Source organism: Fundulus heteroclitus, chromosome 18 (assembly GCF_011125445.2).
Source record: "Fundulus heteroclitus isolate FHET01 chromosome 18, MU-UCD_Fhet_4.1, whole genome shotgun sequence".
NCBI lineage: Eukaryota > Metazoa > Chordata > Actinopteri > Cyprinodontiformes > Fundulidae > Fundulus > Fundulus heteroclitus.
Genome location: NC_046378.1, coordinates 16,641,888 through 16,662,738, shown reverse-complemented (window position 1 = coordinate 16,662,738; position 20,851 = coordinate 16,641,888). Strand labels below are relative to the sequence as shown.

The 20,851-nt window shown below is 37.5% G+C and overlaps 1 protein-coding gene across 3 annotated transcripts in view; it reads right to left on the bottom strand.

The window, feature by feature from the left end:
- Positions 1-456: 456 nt before the first annotated feature.
- si:ch211-136a13.1 (HHIP-like protein 1) overlaps positions 457-20,851 on the bottom strand; it is a 29,189-nt gene continuing 8,794 nt past the window's right edge. For all 3 annotated transcript variants that reach the window (XM_036149897.1, XM_036149898.1, XM_036149896.1), the window contains 13 exons: positions 19,652-19,916; positions 15,789-16,068; positions 15,533-15,658; positions 15,309-15,452; positions 14,637-14,749; positions 14,276-14,416; positions 12,770-12,844; positions 12,490-12,616; positions 11,116-11,261; positions 10,905-10,986; positions 8,612-8,694; positions 7,380-7,676; positions 457-3,227 (listed from right to left, as the gene is read on the bottom strand). In XM_036149897.1, coding sequence (XP_036005790.1) covers positions 2,506-3,227; positions 7,380-7,676; positions 8,612-8,694; positions 10,905-10,986; positions 11,116-11,261; positions 12,490-12,616; positions 12,770-12,844; positions 14,276-14,416; positions 14,637-14,749; positions 15,309-15,452; positions 15,533-15,658; positions 15,789-16,068; positions 19,652-19,916 — 2,601 coding nt within the window. In that variant the 3' untranslated portion in view covers positions 457-2,505. The remainder of the gene's footprint in view (positions 3,228-7,379; positions 7,677-8,611; positions 8,695-10,904; positions 10,987-11,115; positions 11,262-12,489; positions 12,617-12,769; positions 12,845-14,275; positions 14,417-14,636; positions 14,750-15,308; positions 15,453-15,532; positions 15,659-15,788; positions 16,069-19,651; positions 19,917-20,851) is intronic.

The window sequence follows — 20,851 nt, the reverse complement described above, 5'->3', positions numbered from 1 at the left end:
GGAGGCTCCTTTTGAACTACATTTACTGCTGACACAGTACAATATCTTATAGTCTGGGCTACTATTTTAAAATCACTACTCATAAAGCATGACTGCTAAGAAAAAAAAAAAGTTTAATCATCAGTCTTAACGATCTAAAAGCCATGTGTCGAAAATATCTGACTGACCTTCTGGCCACAAAATGTTTGAATGAATGACTGGAGCTGTCACTATCCTGTAAATAAGTCTGAAAACCACTTTGATAGGTCACATATTATGATTAATGGACACTGAATAACAAGTGTTCCCTTTGCTTCCTGTTGAGAGTGATAAAAGTTTAACTGCAGACCTGAATAACATAAAAACTGAGCTTGAGACACTACTGTGTGCAAAAAAGCAACAGTAAACCGCTTTGTTCCTTCTTTGTTTTCCTTTCCTTTATAACAACACATAAATCTAAAATAAAGAAGAAAGAGATTGATTTGCAATAAACTTTATTCATATCACAGGCATCCCGTGCCCACTTTGGGTAGGAAATGTAACTCCCGCTGCAACTATTGACACTTCAGGTAAAGATGTGAAAAAGCCCTCATAATGCATCTTTTATTGCAGAAGTACAAAAAAATTTAGGAAAGACTAAGGTCAATTTTACTACATTTATTCAGTATGGAAAACATAATCTTTGTTTTTTCTTCCCCATTCTGAAGGGAAAGGGGGTTCTCTGTGAATTATATTTTAATCCCAGAAAAATAAAAAAGTATTCGACTACTGATTAAAAGTTCCTGTTTAAAACGGTACAGTATAAATTTAAAACAGAAATGTTCCAGTCACATTTGTTTTATCCCAAGTGTTAGCAAATCCACCAGTGATTTTGTTACATAAATTATTATTTTGCAATGATTTTCTTTTGTCTTCATGGAAGAAAAGTATTTTATTAAAGGATGGATCTTTCTAAATCTTTCTTCCACTGAAATAAAATATTTTTCCCCGCATCTTTACCATAGGTGCCAATAATTGAGTTGGGTATTGTAACTTAACATTTTATATTCCATTCACTGTACAAAATGTCCAGCATTTCTGGGTTATTTTTTACATTCAAAAAGCTTATTTAAAAGATTTACATCTTGAGTTCAAAAATATTCTAAAAAAGTAAAATATAAAAATATATATTACAACAGACAGGCCTGGTTTTGAATAAGAAAACTATTTAATTCGGTTTCATCTTCTAATTAAAATAATGATTTGATGGGCTCCTTCATTAAATAGAGGTTAGAATAGCTGAATAGTACAAAAAATAGACTGCAGTTTCTGCAATAGTGTGCATAATTTTGTTGTTGATTTGACAAGTTGTTAGCCCGGTTTACAGAAGACTGAAGTGAATATATTCAATAATTCAAAGGAGACCAACTAAATAGCTGAACATAGAAAAGTGTGGTAATTAGAAAAATTCCTCCGTATGCAAAAAAAAATCATATGTGAAAAAAAAATTTGGAAATCATAAATTCTCAAGCACTGGAAAATGTGCAGAACAATGAAGCCTTTTATCACTGCTGCGCTTTCACATTAGCAACTCTGAACGGTTTGTTTATTGTTTTTTTCTGCTGACTCGGTAATACTCAAAAACTTCCAAACCAGTCAGCAGTAAACTATGTTGACAGAAAGATAACTTGCCAAGTTTCTGGAAACCAGACTTACATGTGTTTTCTATAATGTGTTTGGCATTTTTAACAACATACACACACATACACACGCACACAAACACACACATTTCCCTTTGGAGTCATGTGCAAAGTTCAATCAAACTTTGCCTTATATGGAAGTAGCTTCTGGTGTTAATTAAATTCAAGATGCATGTTTCTGACCCTGAGGCATCTTGTAGAAGCACTGCCATTTAAAAAACATTTTCTTTACTATATGCCGGGTTCACACGGCAGGATAATTATCCAATTTTTGCCACGATCTTCGCCTTCCGTCAATCTTAAAGGGTTACTGACCCCCAAATCTTTTTTTTTTTTTTTTTTGCAAATTAACTGTTAAGATGATTGTCTTATAATAATTAGCTTATTGCAAATTAAACTAGCTGCTGCTTTTCCTCGCGTTTCCCTCACAAGATTCCCCATCTGATGTCTGGATGTTAGCGAGGGAAATCTTTTTGTGTGTGGTGGTGTTTGTCATTTGAATGGACACCACACACTGCACGAGCAAATATCCACGACTGTTTTATATCTACAATTGTTTTATTGTCATGTGTGGGTTCTTGAAGGTTTTGAAAATGAACTGACAATTTTAAATTCTTGCCGTGTGAACCAGGCCTTACCATTGCAACTTGATCGAACTGAGAAACCAGAATGACAACAGGTTAGTGTAAGATAAAAAAAAAAGAATATTATAAAAAATAATATTTTCTTATTGGGAACCCCTCTTGAAAAAATAAAACAGGTAATTTTGGTTTTCAGAAATAGAATAGAGTAAAACTATGGGTGTCACAGCACATTATTCCAGACTTCTCCTCCTTCTTAATGCATGCTAATCGCAGATCACCCCTACATCTTCCTCATGAGAACAGTTGTGTTTCCCCACCTTTGACCTCTTGCATTCCAGCAGGGATCTCTCCCCACCCTCACACTCCACGTCATCCAGCAGGATCCTAACCCTGCTGCTGGCCTCACCCAGCGCTGCCCTCTTCATCACCGCCAGCACACCGGTGAAGCCGAGCTGCCGACACACAACAGTGCCCGCCTTCCTGGTGAACAGGTCGTCACACACCGTTCCCCACTCTCCTCCGATGAAGATCTCCACTCTGCCTCGATCTGGCAAACCGTCGGCACTCACAAGCCGCACAGAGCCAGAAGGAAGCCTTCTCCCCCCTCTTCGTCTCTTGTAACCACGTCCTCTCCCTCTCCGGCCCTTGTTGACTTGGTTGCTTTCCTCAGGACCTTGCTGCTTCCCTGCTGGCCACAATTTTTCACCCTGGACTTTAGGTAATGTGGTGCTGGCTGTGGTTGCCTGGGGTTTTTTGGGCTTCTGGCTTGTATAGGTTGCCCATGTCACTGTCAGCAAAGCTCCTTGAGGCCGTTTCAGAGACAGTAATGGAGTAGGAGAAGGGAACTGTGGTGTGCTTAAAGGAGGTGAGGTGGTACTAGCAGGGTATGGTGTCGTTCTCCAATATCTTTTTGTTGAGGTTGTGCTGTTGTTTGATGTTTGAGAAATCCTAGAGCAGACTGCAGTCATGATGGTTGCACGATAACCTGAGGGAGAGACAGAATCACCCTCTTTATTTTAATATAATTTAATCTTGTGCTAAAGCTGACAGACATTCAGTGAAATATTATTTTATTAATCACAACAATGGACACAAGGCTACTCATAAGGACAACAGACATTGTGGGCAGAAGGCAAAATAGGCACCTACTGTTTTCCATTAAGTATCTCACACCAGCAGTGTCAGGTTGGTGGCTAGCAATGACCTTTCCCAAGCATAAACGCCTCTGATAAAACTATCATCAGCTGAACTCCAGCAATATGTTTTGGCTTTTTTTTTAAGAAATTTGCTTCACGTACTTCACAAGAACTCAAAGATTATAGGGAAGTCCTCATAACTCCCTCCTACTGCAGCATTTGTCTGTGTAGTAACCATACCCACTTCACATTTGTGGCCCTGTCTTATAATTTCTGTCGGACACCACATAAGGAAAAGCCTCTGTCCAGGTGATGCATCAAGAACAAGCTGCAAGAACAACCAAAAACAGGCTGCAGGAAGGTTCTTGCAGTTTTGGGACACAGAACAAATTTCTTGGTTCTTGTGGAGTATGCATCTGCCCTTCAGCCCAAAGCGTTCAATCAGTATTGAAGGTACCAACTGACGTGCATTATTTGACGTGATGCACCATCGCACTCCTTATGTGCGTTTCCCGCTAGCAGTGAGCTAGCTTGTTAGCGCTAAGAGCTGATTTGAGAGGTTGGTAACAGCCTCCTACTTATTTACTGTCTAAACATGCAAGTATCTTTGGCTTATAACAAGTAAATGGCATGCATTTGGTGGAATGGCCTGCCTACACGTAGATGATTTTAAGATTTATGCTGCGTGAGCTTTTCTCCCCGATCGAGGGATTTATTTAATCTGTTTTCCATCTAGACATAAGTAGTTAGCTGACTGGTTGCGTGCTAAATTAAGTCATGAAAGTATGAAGAGTTCTTTTGAATTTCAGACCATTTTCTTACAAATTAATGAATTTTAAATATTGAAATTTTATCATTAACAATACATGACATTAGTCTAAGATGTTTCTCTGAATTTTATCCTTAACCCCATGTTTTCTTTATATATAGATAGATAGATTATAGGACTTAGAATTAATTGATTGCAAGATACATGTCATACAGCTGAAATAGAAATGCAAGTCATTTTCGAGCAATTGTGGTTTAGTTAAAAAGTTCTCTCTTTTTGATTGTTTGATGCACTTAATGATGCAAATCATTGGACAAATTTAGGTTCAGTCAAAGAGACCCTGTGTAAACAGAAAATGCAGTTTTGATAGGATAATTTAATTTATCCAAAGAAGCCATCCAAAACAACATGGCCAATTGCTAAAAAGGCTTAGTTCCCTAAACCTTAGAATTGGTTCTACTACCCTTGGTGCATCAAGAGTTTGTGAAAAACTCTTGCAAACAAGGCTTTGGCATCTCTGTGGGAAAATTCCTAGTTTTTTTCAAGGCTAACGATACCTACACAACAGTGTCACCTATACAAACAAATTAGTAATTTCAGTGTTTTGAGAGTGATGTTATTCTGAAGAATCATGAACAAAAACCATAGACACAGACACACAAGGATGATTGTCCGAGCTGAAGCTGAAGAAGAAACATTTATTCAAAAATAAATTAGCCCAAGTACTTGATTTAAAGTAGTGCAAACATCTGACATATAAATTAGAGTTTGTCCTGCAACAAAGAATTTTGTACCAGCCAAAGAAAAGCAAGTTAGCAGGTTTGAAGCAGGAACTGATGATCACTGTATCTTTCTCTCTACCTGAGTCTGAAATATACTTTGTGCAACTGGCATGTTTCTGAGTACATATTCATAATAAAACAAGATTCAAAATCAAAATGACCACTGAGACAATGATGGATTATGTGATTGTTTTGAATAATTTACCTTAATTTAATCTACTTTTTTTAACATTTAGTCCCATAAATACTAGGGTATGCTTTCAACCCCATGAAAAATGTGCAAAGTTCAAACATAAACAAACTGCATCAACGAATAGACGTATAAGTGTGTGGGTATTTTCAAAAAAAATCACAGCAGTGGTAAAATTAAGGTAACCGTTGCCTGCGACCATACCTAATAGAAGTAATTTAATTTAAAACAGAGACAAAATAAATAAAATGTTTAGCAATGTATTTTTTATATATCAAAAACCCTCTTATAAAAATGTGCAGAGAAATCCAGTTTATTTTTCCGGCATTTTCAGTTATACTCAATATCTAGAGGGCAAAATGAAGGGTCAGTTTTTGAAACCATGTTCAGACATCGATGGCACAGTTCCTTAACCTGACAAAAGCCAGCTGTATGTTGCTCCGCCTAGCTCCACTCACATACATCTGGGACACCGCCATAGGAATTGCCTTTATTGAAGGCTGGGCCTTATCAAAAATTCTTGCATATGATTGGATAAGCCACTTGTCTGTCATCTTTATCGACCTGCTATTTCAACCACTCACACCGAAGCTAACCCGTGACGCTGATGATAGCGACGCAGGAAAAAAAAATAATAATAATAATGTGTTTGCGGCTCTAGTGGCATGCGTTTTATTGACAGTGAGCTGACAGGAAGAGGGGGAAAGACAGGCGGCGAAGCGCCGCGGGTCGGAGTCGATTCCGGGCCGACCGCTGCAGACGCGGACGCGCCCCGGAAAACAAAACTTGCCAAATCCGGTCGGGAGAAGGGCGAAAACATGGTTTCCACCAACAAAAGCCTTCAGAGCCGTTCTCTGATGTTCTTTTAATGAAACAATATTAGGTAGATTGGACAACACAGAAGAAATAGCAGCATCAATGTTAACGCTTGCTTCCTCAACAAGCCGCCATTGCTATCAAAACAGTCTCACGTCATGGTCGCGTCTCCACTACGTCACATCTATGAAATGCCAGCCCTGCATCCTGATTGGCCAGACCATAAAATTGGTTGGAGAAATCACTTTCTACCGGCGATGTCCCAGATGTATGTGAGTGGAGCTAGGCGGAGCAACATACAGCTGGCTTTTGTCAGGTTAACAGTTCCTGCCAAGGTCTTCAAATGGTGCGTCTACAGCTGCCTGACTTCACATTGCTGGATATTAGCCCTTTCTTAATTTCTAAACACTCATGCTATCCATGGGACACCAAAGTTGAGACATACTATCATAAATAGTTAATGGTTGATATTCATAAGATTTTAGTCAACAGTTTTACTTCTTTCAAGCTAAGCTGCCTAGCCAGGTGGTGGTCTCTGGTGAATGAGAAGACGTTTGTAACCATAATGAGCAGGGATTTATTTACTCATCTTTGTTTCTTGGAGTAAATTCACCTTTGGATCACCTTAAATTGCTTTATACTGTTCATAATTCAATAAAAAGGGTGTTTTTTTTTTTCCTTTGATGATTTGCACAGCTGAATGCTGACCATGGGAACACTGCTTATAAGATTATATTGCGGAATTTCTTGCTTTTAAATTTAACCATAGAAGGTGGTAAAGTAGCACCAAAGATCAATTTGCCTCCACCAGGGAGACAAAAATGTGATCCTGGGACATCAGCTGCATGGGCTCTAAAGCAAGAGTTATGCTTTCTTCTAGAGTCAAAATATCCGCTAATTCTATTATCTATACAAAAAGTCCTAAATGAAGCAGAAAAAAATGTAAAGTCCATACCATGTCAAAACTTCTACTGAGCCACATAAGCATATTCATAGACACAGAAACTAAATAATAAACAATTCTTATTTGACAAAATCCTATCAAGCAAAAAAGAAAAAGAAAAGCTAGAATATTCAGTCTTTTAAGACCCTGAAACTGAAAGTTATGGAGACCAAGAGCATATTGTTGTCTAACGCAGCAGCCGTCTCCTGCATCGGCGCAGTATTGAACAAGACGCTGAGCTAATCACAAATGAGCTGATTGAAAGGAATCTTATTAAAGATCATCCTAAGAACCAGAGTTCACCCAGTCATTAAACAGACATAGCACAAAGCAAGAACAGAGCGCAGAATAGAAAAGCACCAGCGTTAATGCGGGTTCCCTCTCCTCGCACCTCGGTGTGAAATGGTCTGTGTGTGGGTTTAGTTGATGTGTTAACAGCTGAGCCAGAATGTGAATAGGCATTGGAGCTAGGATGATAAACAGGTGCGCCAGTAGGCCTACCAGTGGACGGAGTTGTGGCGGGAACAGTGGGTCCCCTCTGGACCGTGGTTGGCCTTATTGTTGTGGCTGACGTGGTTTTTATTGGTGCACTTTGTGCCGTCTTTCTGGTCACCTCTTTTGCTGTTGCTGTTGTTGTTGGCTGCGGTCGTGCTATTTTTCTTGTTGTTTGTCTCGTTGGAATTGGAGGTTTTCTTATAATTATTGGTCTTCGTATTGTGTGTTTCCTTGTAGTTGTAGTTTTCGGAGTGGTCGTGGTGGGAACAGGTGTCGTGGTTGGTTTCTTGTTTATTACAAACTCTGCAAACACAGACAAAACGGTCGTATTACAATGAAGAAAATACAGATTTTTATAAACGATACAGACTTTTATAAATGAAAGAAAAATACTTTATGCTATGTTCGACTACAAGAGTGGATTTCCTCTATGCTGATAGAAAATAGAGTATTCTAATTCTGGTAGATCAGTCTGAGAGATGTAAAAATATGGTAAAAAGGTAATTTTGTCAGTTAGCTGCATCTGTAAATCAGATAACAAGTAAAATATAGCAAACACACCTACAGGTTCCAATTTATGCCAGTTTATATACTGTAGGTCCGACAAAAAATAAATAAATAAATACAGACTTGGGGTGTGCCTTCGCATTTTGCAGAGGACATTAAATGATATTAAAAGACATGTTGGGTCCAAAAGGATAGAAATTACCCACACGGTTGAAAATATGAGAGCTGCAGATGCATATGATGCAGATGATAATTGTATAATTAATACAAGATGAGAGAGGGTATGTTAGAAAGTAGCATTGGCTGCAATATTAATTATTACACATAGTCAAATCCCTAACACATTTTGTAATTAATTTACATGTGAAACAACATTAGTGGAATATGGCCGCAAACTTGCAAAATCATTTGGAGAAGGCTGGATTAGACTGGTTCTCAGCATTACTAAAAATAAATCCAACTTGCCCAATAAAAATACATGGGGGAAAAAAATCATGAAGTTATGTTACAAATAACCCAGATTATGGGGAAAAAATGTAATTATTCACTTCTTGTGTTTGATGTTACACCGTGTAATTATTGTTTGGATTGAAAACATCATGGAACCTACATTTAATAGCAGCATATAAGTAACATGATGGTGAATTTACTTGGTTAAAAGATCTTCAAGCTACAAACAGAGAATATAAAACAAATATAAAACAGCTATCTCTGGTCGTTCCATTCCTTACCCTCTTTGGGGTGGAAGTGAATGAGTTTTCCCTTTATCTTAACAGGCAGAGGCTTGATGCGGCATTTTCCTGGTGGCGCTCGTCTGTGTGGGCAAGAAAGGAAGTAAAATATTACACATGCATTATGTGATATCACCTGTTTTTGAAGTCTGTATGATTTACTTTTAAAGTACCCTTCAACCAAGCATTATAACTTCTACACTTGAGTTAAGATGGCTAGATAGAAAACAAGAAGTCAAGCAGGGAAGGCAATTTCAATTGCTTGTAATACATATTCAGTCACATCTCTTTTTAAAATGGCCTTTTATTCCCTAGCTTTTAATACACTGGGATCTTGCCGTGTATGGCATTTTAAAATACTCTTGACATAAACCTGGTTTTTAGCTTTTAATGTTGTGTGTGTGTGTATGTTTTGTATGTTTTCAACTTGTTTTTTAACCTTTTCTTGCATTAATGTACAGAATTTGGTCACCCATTTGGTTTTTAAAATGTGCTTTAGAAATAAAGCAGATTGATTGATTGATGCCATGTCATTGCCTGGAATCTACGCTCTTTGTATAAGCCTACATTGCTAATCAATCGTTTTTTACAGAGAAATCATTAGATCAAACAAATTAGAAGCTGCAACGGGTGTTTCTGCAGTGAAATACAGCACCACAAATATCTAGTTGGTCATTAAATGGAGTTCAAATTGTTTAAATTAGCATACAATGTTGTTGTTTTTTTAAGAATTACCAAGTAATATTACTTCAACAAAGTCAAACAACAAATTTGAAGTCGAGAGCATAAGAGTTACGTTTTGATTTCAATATAGTGAGCATATAGTAGTGTATTATCAGCTGATGCCATAAGGTAAGGTACGTCATACTTCAGAACAATTTCACAATGACTAACAATCTAGTTAACCACAAGAATGTATAATAAATATATTCAATGGTTAACATGCTTTTTTTCAAGAACTCATGTACAACTTGATTAAAAACAGTTTTGATTTTGCAAACTGAGGAAAACATAACAGGTAAAAATTATTTCAGAGGAAAATCAATTGTTTCCCTCATTTATTTAATTAGATTTTTTCTTTTTTCAGGCTCACAGTGTTTTTTTAAACTGTGAGCCTGCTCTCACCTGATAGAGACAGTGGGTCTAACAGTAGAAGTTAATATTTACTGTTTAATGGATGATATACGTACACAAAAGTCGTACTGTCCACATTTGCAATGTACTACTTTTATTTTGCTGGTTTTTATGTATATAGTTTTCAGTCATTTAATCATTTATTTTTCTTTAGGTAATCATTCCACAGATCATGTTATTCCTAATGATTTTATTTAATATTTGATTTGGCAGCTTTTCTGAATGCCCAGGTTGAATTGAAGGAGTCAAATTAATAACAAGCAGAGGTTAGACTTTAGCTTTTAATAGTATGAGATTATTATTGTGAGAATAAGTTGCTTTTGCCAATTATTCTTAGAAGAAAAAGGCTGTCATCTATGAAGCTAGATGTTCTAGCATAGGTTTTGCCAGATTTGGTTGAATTTTGAGAACCAAGAACCGGTTGAAGTTTGTATGACGTTGTATCTGGATAAAGAAAATGGGAGACCTTGTTTTCAGAACAGCTGTTATTTATGTGTTTGTAGACATCTTGGCAAACTTGTAGAGACCTTGCATAAGCCATATGAATGCAGAGAAAATAAACATCACCGTTTTCCAACATGAGGTTTGGGGCTAATTTGCTTGTTTGTGTTAGCGGTCTGCCACTCAGAGATGCAATAGCTATGCTATCTGATTTCTGTATCTGCCGAGTCAAACATAAACATATTATGTAACAGTATCATCAATGCCTTATGCTTTATAGGCCACATAAGCAACTCTAATAATCAGTGGTTTTCCTTTGAATTCCCTCTGGTATACCAATGCTTGTGCAGCTTTGAGCTTATAAATGACATATTTTTCCCTCACAGGGATGTTGATTTTATGTAGTTTTAAGTTAATTAAATAATTATATTTAACTGTAAAGTAAAATTGTTGACAAGGTGAGCTTTCCTGCAATATAGCCATGGCTTCCTATGCATAACAATTTTCACTAATCCTGTAAAATCAAGAATCTTTTATGTCACCATGTGTTCCAACGCAGAATTTCTTTTTGATACGAAATGCATATTCTTGTACATTCTGAACAGAAAAGGCATATTTCTTTTCACTGTCTCCACCAGAGGCTTATACATAATGATGAACATCTTAATTTAAACCGTTTCTAAATTGTAAAAAACAACAAAAAATGGCAGAATGCTACCTGGAAGGGTCCACTATCTTATAGATGACTCCAGATCTGGCTGTGGCACTCGGGACTCCTGTGGCTAAGAAATACAGTTCTCCTGGAAGATTTAGAGAGGAAGGCATGGGGATATGTTTAAAAGAAGCATTCATAGTTTGCTTGAACTGATAACTTTAAACAGCTTGGAGAAGATGCTGACAGACGCTGAGTATTTACACGCAGTCGTTACCTGCTTCGTCTTCAGCAAACGAGATGATGTATCTATAATAACTGTTGATGAGTTTGGGAAATTTGCAGGTCTGGTCTCTTCCCATGCAGATTTCGTTATACTGCCATTCACCGGTAGCCTCATTCTCCTTTAAAGACATTAGACGCCTAAACAGAGAGGAACACACTTAGATACGGCCATGAGACAAAAAGGTTTCCATGACCGTCAATAGAGTCTAGAAAAACCTACAGCGAGTACACCTTATAGGTCAATAAATGTTAGCACCATCTTCAGCAGTGGTATTTTGAAGAAATCTGCTTCTTTGTGTCTGTATCAGACTGACATTGTAGGGGAGAGTTTTGAGGCTTCAAGTCTATAAGACTTTGGTGCACAGAGGAGTTTGTGGTTGGCTAAATGACCGCAAAGTGCCCCGCAGTTGTTTATTTTTTCCACCCAAAATGATGCCACACACTTTAGCCAAACTATCTTCATCTAGTTTGGTCTGATGTTTCCAGACAAATTAGCTTTTTAAGTTTTGCTGTTCATTCAATTTTGCAATTTTGAAAAACTTAGCTTTGCTGGCATTTTTTTTTTTAGAAAGAAGCATCTTTCTAATGCCAACCCTTCCAAATATGCCGTACTGGCTCTGTATTTTTCTAATTGTCCTGTTCTTTAACGTTTTATGTACTGACCCGGAGTCTGAGGTCTTGCAGTTTGTTTTTGTTTTGCATGTTTTTTGGCAATTTTCTCTGAGCTTTGTACATTGGGACTTTGCACTGATTTTGCTGGCATGTTAACTTCTTAAGAGACTAAACAAACTTAAATATTTTCCAAGTTTTAAGAATCATTATGCACGGTGATAGAAAATGTATTTTTTAATTGGCCAGGATCCTTCCAAGGCTGATGGGAACCTGTTAGGATCATCAACATTCCTTTTCATAGAGGTGCTCACACCTTCTGATGATCAAATAATTAAGCATATTTAATTAGCAGCCCATTGGAGCTACTTTCTCTCTTAAAAGCCATGGAAACAACCAAGGGTCTCCTATGACAGTACTTGCAATAATGGAAACTTTCGTTTTGCCCATCACTGTATATCCGATATCCGGAAAACAAATGTACATCAATATTGTACTTGACAAGTAAATTTTTTCCATACATATTGCAATAAATTCTACCTCTAATAAGGCACTGCCTAAAAATGTCTTTGTTAACATAGCAGTCATAATCTTTGTCATGATTTAATATTGTGATCTTATTTGAGATACTAGCCCTTTATGTGGCATGTAAGATTTTGTCTATAGTCTTGATGTCCAGCTTCTCCATATTTATCCAGATAGGGCAAAAGTATATATATTTTATTCAAACATTTTAATGAAAGATGTTGATATCTACCCGCTCATGAAATCCCCAAAGATGTAAAGTCCATTAAGGTTAGGCATCTCACAACCTCTGTAGATATATCCACCTGTCACTGATTTTCCCAGCTTATGGGGGTAGTCAAAGATTGGCAAAATGTCATCTGCAAATTAGGAGACACAGAACAACCATATGCCTGATTTACACAACACATATTTTTTGCTTTTTAGTCTATATCAATAGTTTGAACAGCATTGTCCCTTGTTAGGATTATTTAATGAATTTTGTGATCTTTAAACAATTCAAAGTAACTCACCCAGAGATGAGTTTTGGCAAAGCCGACGATCATAGCAGCTAAAGCCTTCTTTGGCCCTCCATCCGTAGTTACCTCCTTTAAATAAAAGTCCACACAGTTTTATTACAGTATATCTTAAGAAATCACTTAATTCAATCCCTTAATCTGGATAGTATTAAATTGGCCTCTGGTAATAAAGTAAAAAAAAAAAACAGGACAAGTTATTTAAATCCCGTATTAAACAAGTTTCTAGGATTTCCTTTGTTCACCTACGTATTATTGACAAAATTAGAAATATTCTGTCCAGGAGTGACACTGGAAAACTAGTCCATGCATTTGTTACTTCAAGACTGTACAATTGCAATTTTTTACTATCAGGAAGTCCACAAAATGCAGTTCTTCAGCTGATCTAAAATGCTACAGCATGAATTTTGATGGAAATTAAAAAGCGAGATCATATTTATCCTATTCTGGCTTTCCTTTATTGGCTTCCTGTTAAATCAAGAATAGAATTTAAAATTCTCCTTGTCACATATAAAGTCCTTAATAATCAAACTCCATCATATATGAGAGTTCTGATTATCCCATATTTTCCTAACAAAGCAGTTTGCTCTTAGACTTCAGGTCTACTGGTGGTTTCTAGAAGTAGAAAAGCATTTTATGTTTTCTTCCAAATATTAACAAACCAGAACACATTAATTCTAATAAGCAGAAAAGGATTACTTTTCAAGCCAAACATAGTTCAAAACACAGAGGAAAAAGCATCATTTCATATGATACAGTGAGTGAATGTGGTTTAAATATGATCATAAAGTGTATTGAAGTTAAAGCCAGGCTTGAATTTAAACACATTTAAACTTTGAAATGCAGCTCCTTCTCTGTGATCACGCATGTTGAATCAGAATTTCAAAAATGCACTGAGTGGTGTTTTTTTCCACAGTCCATTATTTTCTTTTTTTTTTACTCTTAATAAATTACCATTTTGCTTATTCAATACTCTTAATGACCAATTAGCACAGATGAGATTTAGCATGAGTTTTTTGTTTTTACCTTTAAACAGTTTTTGAGGAGTCAAAGATGCACAGTATGCTGATTAAAGCAGCCTTGGGGAAAAAGTGGCACTTAAAGCAGCCTTGTGGAATAAGTACTAAGTCACGGAGCTATTCTCCAAATTGTCTGGTCATTTCTAGCCAGAGCATTAAAAGAAATCCAGATGGTCTCTACTTAATTTTGGTCCAAAAAAGCCTAGATCATTGTTATTAAAATAGTTTCTGACATATTGAGATTGTGTAATGATTATGGTGAGACGCAAACGTGTTACATTCCTTTGATGACAACATAGGGAAATATTTTTGTTTTATATGGACTCAAAATTATTTTAACAATTCTTGAACAAAACAAAGCTGTGTTATTCTTTTATCTTGAGAATAATAGACTATGGCTGTTTTCAACTTCTGCACACTATAACACAAAGAACTTCAAGGTAAAAAAAAAAAAAAAACAACCAAATATCCTGTAACCTCCTACCTTTAACAATGATGTCTATCTCTTCATATTTGTTCTGGCCAACATCGCCACAGAACATCCTGCCTCTGCCTGCGCCTGTAACAGGGTCACCACGGTCAATGGAGCATCGCCACATGTTGCGAACTCCATAGGCATAAATCTCTGCAAAGAAAGAAAGGCGCAGGCTAGTCACACACACTTTGTAGGGCCTTCATTAAAAAAGAAATGTATACAGAAAGCCTAACTATGCATCTCTGGGGGAAAAAAAAGGAGAAGCTGTTTTTTTTTTCACACAATGTAAAATTTCAATTTCTGAGCTGAATCTGATGTTATAGATAATCTTTGCTATATCTCAGACCTGATGAGAATTGAAAGGATTTACCAGGCTTTGCTCCCTGTTCCCCTATGAACGGGTTGTCAGAGGGAATGCTGTAGGGAACGCCTTCATAATTGTTGTCAACATCAATGCGCAGCACTTTGCCAAGAAGTGCTGATCTGGTAATAGAAAAGATAGCACAAGGTGAGACGGATATACTCTTGTAGGCTGAGTTGATGTCTGTCTCTGTTTATAATTCATGCCAAAGTTGTTTCATGCCTCCTATCGATGGCACAATGTTCTCTCTGCTCTCCCTTCTTTACAGCCTCCATGCTAATTCATTTTTTTCTTGATCACCACTTTCCAGTTTTTTCTAGTCACACACTGGACTCTCTTTCTTACTACTACCACCGATACTTTTCTTTCCCCCTCCACATACCAGTGTTTTGTTCACAACAACATGTAGGGCCCATTTTATACTGGATAAGGCACTCTAAGCAGCTCAAAAATGATTAACATTATTTTGTCTGTATACCAATAAAAAAAATATAGTCTAATGGTTAGTTTTAATTGACAGAGAATCAAAATTGTAATCAAACCTTTAAGGATAAAAGAGAAATAAAAAACAACTATTCTTATCCAGTCAGTGCCGCACCTGGAGGCAGGTCTACAAATGCAACTATTCAGGCATAATTTATGCAACCAAAAGTGAAAATATCTCAGTCAAACTATACTGACTTGTTCTGTGAATTTCCAAACTTTCCAAACGGGTCTCCGGCTCGTCCACCGTCTCCAATAAAGATATAGAGATATCCGTCATGGCCAAAAAGCAGCTGTCCACCATTATGATTTGATGCCGGCTCCACCACCTCCAGGATGGTTCTGTATATGGTGACATATGACAATGATGAATGTGCTTTTATTATTGAGACAAGCATGTGGGTAAATATTTAAGCTGGTACCTCTCAGAGGAGTGATCTAGTTGGTTATCGTCATCTGCTGAGAGGGAAAACTCGCTGATTCGTATTCTCTCCTCCCTCTTGACAGACACTGAGTAGTAAACGTAGGCCTTTCTGACCGTGGTGAACCTAAGAATAAAAGTGATGCGAAATATGAAGGTCTGTTTCTACTTGTTATTTAGGTATGTTTACATTTTCACCCAGAAATGTTGCTAAAAAATTACACTGTATTGCTGGACATAGAACTAGAAGTATGGACCTTGGATGCAAGGCTATGCATAGGAATCCTCTCTCATCTCCAGCCCATGGAGATGTGAGCACAGCTTGGGTGAGGTTAAGGAAAGGACGATCGATCCTGGAGCCGTTAGCCAAATACACCCAGACATAACCCAGCTGCTCTGCAACGAAGAAGCGATGGCTTCCATCATCCGCATGGATCATGGCCACGGGGTTACGGAGACCGTTGGCGACTTCCTGCAGACACACCTCCAGACAGCCTTTAGGATCCTCGCGTACTAAGCCGAGGTTAGCATTTAGTTCTGGAGACAAAAAATACACAGCATTGTTTACCCGTTTTATATATTCAGGGCCTGTAATTCACTGTGGGATTGTTGCTAATGCGCATAATATAATATATTCCAGCAAAATAGCTCATATATGGTATTGCAGGAAGTTTCTGTATACAATTACAACAATGTGTAATACATGGTCGTTTGCATCAGAGCCATACACTAAAAAAAAGAACATTTCCTTTAGAAACTTGAAGCGCTCACCTACCCTCCCCCACCCCTTTTTTTTTTTTAACGGGGACATATCATGCTTTTTAATGCATTCCTTTTCACATTTAAACCATTCAGTTGTGGTCTATATAACGTGGAACTGAATTCCTTGTTATTGTAGTCCCATAGCCCCTCTTTTGCCTCTGTTCTGAGGCGTGTCTAATAAAAACTATTTTGGTGTGGTCTCTTTAAACACAAAGGAGGCACTTTACAACTCGCCCCTTCCAGGTCACATAGCGTTCCACTCCCTTCACCCCGTTCAGCCATTGTTGTAGTATGTTGGGGAACAGTGTTATGAATTAACAGGGGACACCCAGAAACTAAACATTTTTACTTATCTTCTGGTAGTTTTGGCATCCTTGAGCTTGGAAAAAAAATCACAGCAAAAAATAAATAAAAATGATTTGTGAAACTGGTTAGCGACTCTTGTTTAGAAACTCTTCAGCAAATAGTGCAACATAATTGTTCAAAAAAACCATAACAAAATAAAGAAAGCATCTTGAAAAAACATCTTGAAAAGATGAATCAAACAGAACATTAAGATGTCTATGCAGTATCTGGACAGACTAAATTCCCTTTTTATGCACTGCTAGAGACTCCAAGCATGGGTATGGTAGTGTGGAGGGGGGGGGAATGGACCTGACTACCCATGACCCTGAGTAGGGAGAGGGGCCCATGAAAATCCTGTTTTTTGGGTGTTTTTTTTTTGTGATGTTCTTATTTTGAATGAATTGGGCCCTCCAATTAATTGGTGTCACAATTTATTTCAAATATATTGATGACAAGGCCGCTGTGTGACAACTGACAGCAACTGGCATCGTTCTGCCCAAAAAGCATAAATCAAAAGAAGTAATAAAGAAAATAAAAAAATAAGGAAATACTTGGCCATATGTTTCATTACTTTTAGCAGTTTATCTTTTACTGAAATGGCTCTAGAAATTCAAATAAGCTTGTTTTAAAAAGTAGAGTTATTTGCATGTTAAGAGGCTAATACCAATTATTCTTGTAGATTTAGAGAGTTTATTCTTGTAGATTTAGAGAGTTTTGCATCAGATGCTCAAAGCAAGGTAGGCTAAATGCATCAATTCAGCTGATGAATGAAATAACCACTCATCAATGTAATATAATCCGATTGTAAATTAAAACCCTATTTATGCTCTTTTATTTTAAATAAATACCTTTTTTTGCACAAGTGCAAAATGTATTTAAGGGCTAAAAAAGTGGACGTTGCATGTTATATCCCCTTTAAGGTATGGGATACCCTCTGCTGTCCCAGTGTCTCTCCCTCTAGCAAACCAACAGTTGTCCACACCCCAACCACTGGTACCAATCACTCAAAGAAACGATGGTCCACCGTGGCCCTGTAGAAGAAGTATTCTTCAGCTCTCTTTGAGGTAACAAGTTTATAGGGGACAAAGTTTTGGTCTCCCACGCTCAAAAACCAGCCTTTAAAGACTTGAAGAGCAGGTATGTTGGATCTTTGATAAAATAAATTGTGTTAGAGATTCACCTCTAACACACTAGCTGTTCTGTCATAGTTCACAGTTTTTAAGTAAAAACAAGAAAAAAAAGACATTGGGACAAACCAGCGAGATTTTTGACACTCTGAGTCTGATGCATAAACTTGGCAACCCACACTTCTCACTTCTCAAGTAACGTGAGTGCAGTGGATGCTAGGTCAGAGTTCCCCTTGCTGAAGCAAATTATGGTTTCCAGTGACCTGTATGCCTAATTTTCCTTTCAACAGTTTGTAGAGACTGTCTTGAGTGAACATGGTGTTGTATTCACTTAACTAGAGATGCTCATTAAGTTTGCTTTACTCATACAAATTGCAAGTGTGTCATGTGACTGTGGATTCATGACACGAAACAGGATGAAAACAAGATTCAGAAACTCACTGAGTAACGACAACCTCACTATTCTGATGCCAGTTTCAGAGCTTGGCTCTCCGTGAGAGAAAGTTGATTTTAACAGAACTCTAATCAAATGGAAAGAGATGAAACAGAGGAGACAGAGGACTGAACAGAGCATGGAAGCTTGAGCCACCAAAGATTATTATTACACAGATTCAGCCTAAAAGAGACAGGACATTGCAGCAATGTATATAGTTAAGATAACTTTTGATGGCAAGTCAAAGGTAGTTAATGTAAGCAGTTTGATCAAAGAAACATTATTTAGATGGTTATTTGGGAAAGAGACTGAGGTTAGAAAAGAGGGGAAAATGGAGACGAGAGCTGAAGGATGCAACCAAGAGAGTGAAGAAAATGTAAAGTTTTATCCATATTTATAGTTTAGATTTTCTCTAATGCTACATCCTTAAAGACAGATGTCATGTGATGAGAGCAGTTAAACTTTTTCATAATTTTATTTCAACATAGTTGTTACTATGAAAAGCCCAAGAACAGTGAAAGAGTGGAGCATGGAGACAAAAGAGAAGGGCTCATACCTGTGAGCCCTTCTCTAGGGCTCACAGGTATGAGCCCTAGAGAAGGAGATTGAAGGACACAGTAAATAATGTATCAATCTGAGGTGAGATTATTACAAAGTTAAGATCTAAAGTTAACCTTACAAGTAGTAGAATTTCTTATATGCTTAAAATTTCTTCTTTTAACCCCTGTGTTATTAAAGCTGCAATAGGTAATGTTTGTATAAAAATATATATTTTTTGCATATTTGTTAAAGCTGTTACTATGTCCTGACAGTAAAATATGAGACTGATAATCTGTGGCGGAAAAAGAAGATCATGCTCCCCTGGCTCCTTCCTGTGGTCATACGACCATTAGCAGGAATACATCGCTCCCGGTCAGAAACAACCAATCAGAGCCAGGAGGAGTGCCAATCACTCTTGTGTACGTGCTGCTCACACGCCTCCCGTGCACAACTCTACTGTTCAAGCTTCAGATTGCTTATGGGCAGCAGCTGTGTCGCGAAATGACAGAGAAACAACCTGCTTTACAGGAAAACTGCCAATTTCTGGAGTGGCACCTGCTCGGAAAACAACGACAGGTAAACATCAGACCAATGCGTTCGACTCCACTTTTGGAGAGGAACTGTGGAGGGAGGGTTATACCGCAACTGAAAGCAAGGAGGAGGGACCCGTAAGGTGTGCTTGTTCAAGTTTCCTCAAAACTCCCTACTGCAGCTTTAAGGAGAAAAAGATGAAGCAGAGGAGATCGCCCAAGGAAAAGAGCATGGAAACAAGAGATAACCGTAGTATTCTAAGGTATGAGTAAAACTGTAAAACCTGTAGTAAGGCTCACTGTACTCCAATGCCCCCCATATGTAGGAATAATTAATTACATAATTTCTTTATTTACTGTTGAGCTATTAGATGAACCCCTACCTGCATCGGTTAAAACATTTGGGTAGCAGTACTGTTTGTCCTTGAGCTCCAGAAAGTCGCAAAACCTTTGGCGGTCCTCCTCTATAGTGGCAGTCAAGTTGGCAAACTGCTGAGGGCCCCCCAAATCCTCCAGGAGCAGGCTGAGCGTGTATCGACAGCGCAGCCAGTAATCTGAGCAGTAATCTCCACATAATCCAGGCAGAACCCTCATTGGTGTGTTGGCATCCTCAGCATCATACAGATGGGCAGCATATGGAGAACACTCCTGAAAAGGGAAATAAGCACCCATTAATTGTTTGTTTAAATTCAATTTTGCAAAGTTCATTATCACATGTTGAATTTAATCAAAGTTAATTTTTAAAGGCATGTAACATCTTGTATCATTTGTTTTATCCCAGAAGTGGAGACAATAAACCACATGAATCCCATGGGTAATTTTTTTTCCTCTTTTTTTTTTTTTTTTTTTTTTTTTTTTTTTAAAAGCATTGTTCCAGCTCCTCCATGCCTTACTTTAAACTGGTCAGGTCAGGGTTATATACAGAACAGTATAAATGGATGCAAGACAGGTCCACTCAGTTATTAAGTCACAACCACACTGCCCACACCCAAAATGGTGAGCAGATGCAGAGCGAGGCACGACACCCAAACCATCATGTGGTCAGCATGGGCATTTTCACTTAGTGTTAGACTGTCACAGAGGACAGAGACCAAAAAGGAAAAAAAAACAACAAGCAACAAATCTGGGAACACTAACAAGGAGAAGTTGCAGAGTTAAGCTAGTATATGTTGCAAATGTGGTCAGAAGTTTAAATCATTTATTCCTTGGAATTACTCAAGCAAAGCCAGACTCATTTGTAAAGCACCTTAAAAGGGGAAACCCCAACTTAATGTGTTACACATAAAAGGAATGAAAAATATTTTACATAAAACAAAATGAAATGAAATGCTTTAAAATAGAACACAGTAAAAATGAAACGTCAATAAGAATACAATAAGTGAGGTAGAAAACAATATAATCAAAACAAAATGGTCATCCTGCACCAGCTAGTCAGCCAATCTGAACGATAGAAAAGAGGAACACGGTGGCAATAACTCCAAGATGTAGTGTGTGGAAAAACCATTTGAGGACTTGCAAATAACTTATTTTGAATGATATGAACTCTGAAATGGACAGGGAGTCATTGCAAGAACATTAAAACG